The sequence below is a fragment of the Chiloscyllium plagiosum genome, unplaced genomic scaffold (assembly GCF_004010195.1).
Source record: "Chiloscyllium plagiosum isolate BGI_BamShark_2017 unplaced genomic scaffold, ASM401019v2 scaf_97358, whole genome shotgun sequence".
In the NCBI taxonomy this organism is placed as follows: Eukaryota; Metazoa; Chordata; class Chondrichthyes; order Orectolobiformes; family Hemiscylliidae; genus Chiloscyllium; species Chiloscyllium plagiosum.
The window spans coordinates 1-7121 of record NW_025206632.1 but is presented as its reverse complement, the minus strand read 5'-3'; the positions used below and the strand labels follow the sequence as shown (position 1 = coordinate 7121).

The window sequence follows — 7121 nt, the reverse complement described above, 5'->3', positions numbered from 1 at the left end:
TCTTCTCCCCCATTCCCACCCCCCCATCCACCCCCACTCTCCCGCTTCCCCCAAAGACCCAAGAGCAACCAGGAAGAGGAAGCAGGTGAGAGAATAGATATTGATGTTGCTTTAGGTGGTGTATGTAACCGGGGTGGTGGGGGCAAGGAGGGGGATGAAGGCAGGGGAAGCCCTGATTGCCATGTTGTAGTAAATATATACACATCCTCAGCTTCCTAACCCCACCCCCTCCCCATTCACACGCTCGCTCGCTTCCCTCAGCAGAAAGAGGGGGGGGGCGGTGAAGGTTAAAAAGGAGATTCGCGAGTTAGGTTTGTTTTCGCAGAGAGGGTGGTGGGTGAGGCAGATACAGCTGCAATGTTGGTAAGAGTCATTTAGACAGATGTGAACAGGGAAGAAATACAGGGATATTGACCATGTGCAGTCAGGAAGGAGAAATTGGGAACAGTATCGTGGTTGGCATGGAATTGTGGGCCAAACAGCCCGTGCCTGCCCTGTACACTTACATGGTCTTTTCCTCCACACACCAACCCATACCATAACAATGTATGGGTTATATATATCCCCGGGAGAGAGAGAAAGGGACAGGTGAGTAAATAATTCTGATGTAAGTGTACAGAATATATAGTGTGCTCTGCCCCAGAGAGAGGGAGGGAGTTAGGAGAGTGAATAATTCTGATGATAAATGTATAGAATATATAATGTGCTGTGACCCAGAGAGGGGGGACTAGGTAAATGAATAATGCTAATGTAAATGTATGAAATATATAACCTGCTGTGACCCAGAAAGAGAGACGGTGATAGGAGGGTAAATAATTCTGATGTAAATGTATAGAATATATAATCTGCTGTGACCCGGAGGGAGGGAGTCAGGAGAGTAAGTAATCCTGATGTAAATGTATAGAATATATAACCTGCTCTGACCAAGAGAGAGGGACAGGAGAGTAAATATTCTGATCTAAATATACAGAATATATAACCCGCTCTGTCCCATAGAGAGGAAGGGAGTCAGGAGAGTGAGTAGTTTTGATGGTAAATGTATAGAATATATCATCTTTGACCCAGAGAGAGGAGAATATGCAAATGAATAATACTGATCTAAATATATAGAATACATAACCTGCTCTGTCCCAGAGAGAGGGAGTCAGGCGAGTGAATAATTCTGATAATAAATGTATAGAATAGATAACCTGCTCTGACCCCGAAAGAGAGAGAGCAATAGGAGGGTACATAAGTTTTATGTAAATGTTTAGAGTATATAACCTGCTCGCTCCCAGAGAGGGGGAGACAGGAAAGTGAATAATTCTGATGTAAATGTATAGAATATATAACCTGCTCTGACCCAGAGGGAGAGATACAAGAGTGAAAAATGCTGATGTAAATGTATAGAATATATAACCTGCTGTGACCCAGAGACAGAGGAGCACTGGAGAGTAAATAATTCTGATCTAGGTGTATAGAATAGAAAACTCTGTGACGCAGCAGAGAGAGGGGGACAGGATATACATCATCCTGGGGTCGATGTATGGAAAATATAACCCGCTGTGACCCAGAGAGAGGGGAACTGGGGTAAATGTATAGAATATATAACCTGCTGTGATCCAAAGAGAGGGAGGGAATCAGGCGAGTGAATAATTCTGATGGTAAATGTATAGAATATATAACCTGCTCTGACCCAGAGAGGTGGGGGGGGGGGGAGAATTGGCGAGTGAATACTCTTGATGGAAATGTATTGAATATATAACCTGCTGTGACCCAGAGAGAGGGAGGGCAGGAGGGAGTCAGGAGAATAAATAATCCTGGTGTAAATGTATAGAATATATAACCTGCTCATGTCTGAAAGGGATAGGAGAATAAATTATCCAGAAGTAAGTGTATAGAATATATAATCTTGTTTGTTCTATAGAGAGAGGGACATGAGTAAATAATGCTGATGAAAATGTATAGAATATATAACGTGCTGTGACCCAGAGACAGAGGAGCACTGGAGAGTAAAGCATTCTGATCTAGATCTATAGAATAGAAAACTCTCTGTGTGCCGCAGCAGAGAGAGGGAGACAGGAGTATAAATCATCCTGGGGTCAATGTATGGAATATATAATCCGCTGTGATGTAGAGAGGGAGGGACAGGAGTATAAATCATTCTGGGGTAAACGTATGGAATATTTATAACCCGCTGTGACCCAGAGAGAGGGGGGCCAGGAGTATAAGTCATTCCATACATTTACCCCAGGATGATTTTATATTATTGACCCCAGGATGATTTATAGATTAGATTCTAATCTATAAATCATCCTTGGGTAAATGTATGGAATATGTGACCCGCAGAGGGAGGGGGACAGGAGTATAAATCATCCTGGGGTAAATATATGGAATATGTGACCCGCAGAGGGAGGGGGATAGGAGTATAAATCATCCTTGGGGTAAATATATGGAATATATAACCCACTGTGACCCGCAGAGGGAGGGGGACAGGAGTATAAATCATCCTGGGGTAAATATATGGAATATGTAACCCACTGTGACCCGCAGAGGGAGGGGGACAGGAGTATAAATCATCCTGGGGTAAATATATGGAATATATAACCCACTGTGACCCACAGAGGGAGGGGGACAGGAGTATAAATCATCCTTGGGGTAAATATATGGAATATATAACCCACTGTGACCCACAGAGGGAGGGGGACAGGAGTATAAATCATCCTTGGGGTAATATATGGAATATATAACCCACTGTGACCCACAGAGGGAGGGGGACAGGAGTATAAATCATCCTGGGGTAAATATATGGAATATATAACCCACTGTGACCCACAGAGGGAGGGGGACAGGAGTATAAATCATCCTGGGGTAAATATATGGAATATATAACCCACTGTGACCCACAGAGGGAGGGGGACAGGAGTATAAATCATCCTGGGGTAAATATATGGAATATATAACCCACTGTGACCCACAGAGGGAGGGGGACAGGAGTATAAATCATCCTGGGGTAAATATATGGAATATATAACCCACTGTGACCCACAGAGGGAGGGGGACAGGAGTATAAATCATCCTGGGGTAAATATATGGAATATATAACCCACTGTGACCCACAGAGGGAGGGGGACAGGAGTATAAATCATCCTGGGGTAAATATATGGAATATATAACCCACTGTGACCCACAGAGGGAGGGGGACAGGAGTATAAATCATCCTGGGGTAAATATATGGAATATATAACCCACTGTGACCCACAGAGGGAGGGGGACAGGAGTATAAATCATCCTGGGGTAAATATATGGAATATATAACCCACTGTGACCCACAGAGGGAGGGGGACAGGAGTATAAATCATCCTGGGGTAAATATATGGAATATATAACCCACTGTGACCCACAGAGGGAGGGGGACAGGAGTATAAATCATCCTGGGGTAAATATATGGAATATATAACCCACTGTGACCCACAGAGGGAGGGGGACAGGAGTATAAATCATCCTGGGGTAAATATATGGAATATATAACCCACTGTGACCCACAGAGGGAGGGGGACAGGAGTATAAATCATCCTGGGGTAAATATATGGAATATATAACCCACTGTGACCCACAGAGGGAGGGGGACAGGAGTATAAATCATCCTGGGGTAAATATATGGAATATATAACCCACTGTGACCCACAGAGGGAGGGGGACAGGAGTATAAATCATCCTGGGGTAAATATATGGAATATATAACCCACTGTGACCCACAGAGGGAGGGGGACAGGAGTATAAATCATCCTTAACCCACTGTGACCCGCAGAGGGAGGGGGACAGGAGTATAAATCATCCTGGGGTAAATATATGGAATATGTAACCCACTGTGACCCACAGAGGGAGGGGGACAGGAGTATAAATCATCCTGGGGTAAATATATGGAATATATAACCCACTGTGACCCACAGAGGGAGGGGGACAGGAGTATAAATCATCCTTGGGGTAAATATATGGAATATATAACCCACTGTGACCCACAGAGGGAGGGGGACAGGAGTATAAATCATCCTTGGGGTAAATGTATGGAATATGTGACCCGCAGAGGGAGGGGGACAGGAGTATAAATCATCCTTGGGGTAAATATATGGAATATGTGACCTGCAACAATAAACAGTATTTGCAGGAGAGTCTCAGCGGGTCCGGCTGCATCTGTGAAGAAACTTCGGAGTTAACGTTTCGGGTCCGGTGACCCCCCTCCTTCAGAACAGCGCTCCCCCTCCACGTTCCTGACGCAGTGCATACGCCCAGGACGCCGTCTCTCCTGCTCCCTCGGATGCTGCCTGGCCTGCTGAGCTTTTCCAGCGCCACACGTCTCAACTCGTGACTCTCCAGCATCTGCAGTCCTCCCCTCCTCCTGTCTGTTCCCCACGTTAATCCAACCCCCCCCCCCCATCTTCTCATGGAGGCAGGACGATGATGGGGAGGGGGGGGGATCGGTGTGGTATGGTTTTGAGTGGTTCCCACGGACGGTGACTGTTCTCCACGTGCCTCCTCCCTTACCCCTTACAGAAACGCCCTGTGTTTGCTGTCGATTGATTGATCTGAGTTGCCATCAGCTGTGGACGTTGGATCATGGAATCTGCTGTTGAAAGTGGATTGAACGTCACCCTCAGTCTGCGCCTCCTCATGCACGGCAAGGTGAGGTGTATTGAAATCTTGTAACCGGGGGGGGGGGGGTGTGGTTCTGTGCGTTTGTGGGGGACGGAGTACTACTTGCTGAGGGCAAAGCATGGGGCTCAGTGAGGAGTAGTTGTCTGTCTTCGTGCCTTGAGATGTGTGTTGGTCCTTCTATATCGTCTGCCTGATAGAAATACAGATACGTAATTACTGCCTAGTGGCATGGGGCGCTGTCATTTGTCAGAGTGCCTGATGTTGTGCGTTCATCACCAGCAGATACCTCTAGTTCAGCTACTTATTCAGAAATCTCACCGACAAACAAGTACTGAAAGTGATTTAAGCTAAATTCAACGTAGCAGCCAAAATCAGACCCTCTCAAATTAAAACCTCACATCTCAACCTGGCTGGTTTAGGGTGGAATGTAGCTCCAGTTCCCACCAACAGCAAACGTCTCTGTCCCAACAATTCTGCGATTGGATTCTTGTGGAATTTCCCTTGTTCTTAAGGACTGTGGGGTCATATGTAAGAATCCTACAGATCATCAGTAATAAGAAATAGGCCCAGGGATGTGCAGGTCAGGGTGGGATTGGCCGTGCTAAATTGTCCCCGTTGTGCCCAGCAGATGTGCAGGTTAGGATGGGATTGGCCGTGCTAAATTGTCCCATAGTGCCCAGGGATGTGCAGGTTAGGGTGGATTGGCCGTGCTAAATTGTCCCATAGTGCCCAGGGATGTGCAGGTTAGGGTGGGTGGGCCGTGCTAAATTGTCCCCGTAGTGCCCAGGGATGTGTGGGTTAGGGTGGGATTGGCCGTGCTAAATTGTCCCGTCGTGCCCAAGGATGTGCAGGTTAGGGTAGATAACTCTATGGTAAGTGCTGGTTTATGAGAATTTGGTGCGGGTGGGATGTTCTTCGGGGCATGCCGGATGGGCCGAATGGTCTCTGTCCACTCTGAGATTCTGGTCAGGGTAACTGCTGACTCCTGTGTGGGTGGGCGGGTGTGAGAGAGACAGGTCATTGATGTTATGAAGTTTAAAACACTAGACCGTCTTGGGCCGCTGGTCTTTCTTAAAGAAAGCGATTTTAACTCCCCTGATGGATCATTGACTGTGTGTTTTCCTTCTCTCTCTCTCTCTCTCTCTCTCTCTCTGCAGGAGGTGGGAAGCATCATCGGAAAGGTTAGTCACACTATTTTGTCCCGATCCTTGCTTTGTTGTTTATTTTGGGTCCTGTGTTTCTTTGACTAACCCTGTCCTCCCCACTTTCTGTCCCCCTCTCCGCCCCCTACTGCAGAAAGGAGAAACCGTCAAAAAGATGCGAGAGGAGGTGAGTGTGTGAGCAGCCGGCCAGTACGAGGGGTGGGTGGTAACGTTTCGGGGTCTGTCAACTATTCTCTCTTCGTCTCTCTCTTTTCTCCCCCCCCCCCCCCTCCCCCCTGCAGAGCGGAGCCCGCATCAATATCTCCGAAGGGAACTGTCCGGAACGGATCGTGACGCTGTCCGGACCCACGAGCGCCATTTTCAAGGCGTTCTCGATGATAACGCACAAGCTGGAAGAGGTGAGAGGTTCCTGCGCCCTCGACCCGTGATGGGGTGTCCTCTGAACTGGACATTCGATGGAGGTCACTGAGTATATTACCCGGCACGCCATGAGTGCGGGAGCAGGAGGGCAGTGGGAAAATTTCCAGCGCCTGGTTTTGAAAGCGTTTTCGCAGGGTCTTGGTTAACGATGTGCTTTTTACTCCCATCCCGTCCGTCCAGGACATCAACAGCGCCATGGTCAACAGCACTGCCTCGAGCCAGCCACCGGTCACTCTGCGAATTGTCATTCCCGCCAGCCAGTGTGGCTCTCTCATCGGGAAGGGAGGCTGCAAGATCAAGGAGATTCGAGAGGTAACTCTAACCTGTCGCTGTTTCCTGCACGTCACTGTCCGAATCGGAAGGCGGGGTTTCTCGCTCATCCTTCCCCAGATACTCCCACCCTTTCTCATCTCATCTGCCCTTCTTCAATGTCTACAACTGGTTGCAGCAGCCACTCAGCACAGGAAAGGTTATTTATTTCAGTTTGCGCTTTTACTGCAGAGAACAGGGAGATCGCTCAAGCTATAATTGAGCTGTTCATAGCCTCAGAGCCAATCGCATAATTGTTTGCAAGAAGAAGCCCCTTAATCGTTAATAACTGGTCCACAGATTTAACAGCCCCTTGGAACAACCTGCACGTGATCATCCAGCTCCAGATTGTCTGCGAACCATTATCCACTCCTCAAGCGAGCAGCTGTGTAAACTGTGCTTGCAGTGAGGGTCAGGTTCCTGCAGCCAGTGAGTGTGATCGCTGTGGTTTAGAGTTTGTTGGTCGCCATAGACATGGTGGGTTTAATGGACTAAACAGTTAAAAGCACGATCGTTGTGTTACTACTTCCAGCCCCCTCCCTATCTCTGTGTCACCTCCTCAGCCCCTTACGCCCCCTCCCTAACTCCCACCAT

General features: G+C 47.7%; 1 protein-coding gene across 3 annotated transcripts in view; it reads left to right on the top strand.

Moving 5' to 3' along the window:
• The window catches only part of LOC122546529 (poly(rC)-binding protein 2-like), a 7222-nt gene extending 461 nt beyond the window's left edge, over positions 1-6761 (top strand). The window contains exons 2-7 of one of the 3 annotated variants that reach the window (XM_043685222.1): positions 583-588; positions 4534-4662; positions 5793-5816; positions 5932-5964; positions 6080-6196; positions 6399-6761. In XM_043685222.1, coding sequence (XP_043541157.1) covers positions 4597-4662; positions 5793-5816; positions 5932-5964; positions 6080-6196; positions 6399-6746 — 588 coding nt within the window. In that variant the 5' untranslated portion in view covers positions 583-588; positions 4534-4596 and the 3' untranslated portion in view covers positions 6747-6761. Of the gene's footprint in view, positions 86-582; positions 589-4533; positions 4663-5792; positions 5817-5931; positions 5965-6079; positions 6197-6398 lie in introns of all 3 variants that reach the window. The other 2 variants (XM_043685221.1, XM_043685220.1) reach the window with 2 other exon arrangements.
• Positions 6762-7121: the final 360 nt, after the last annotated feature.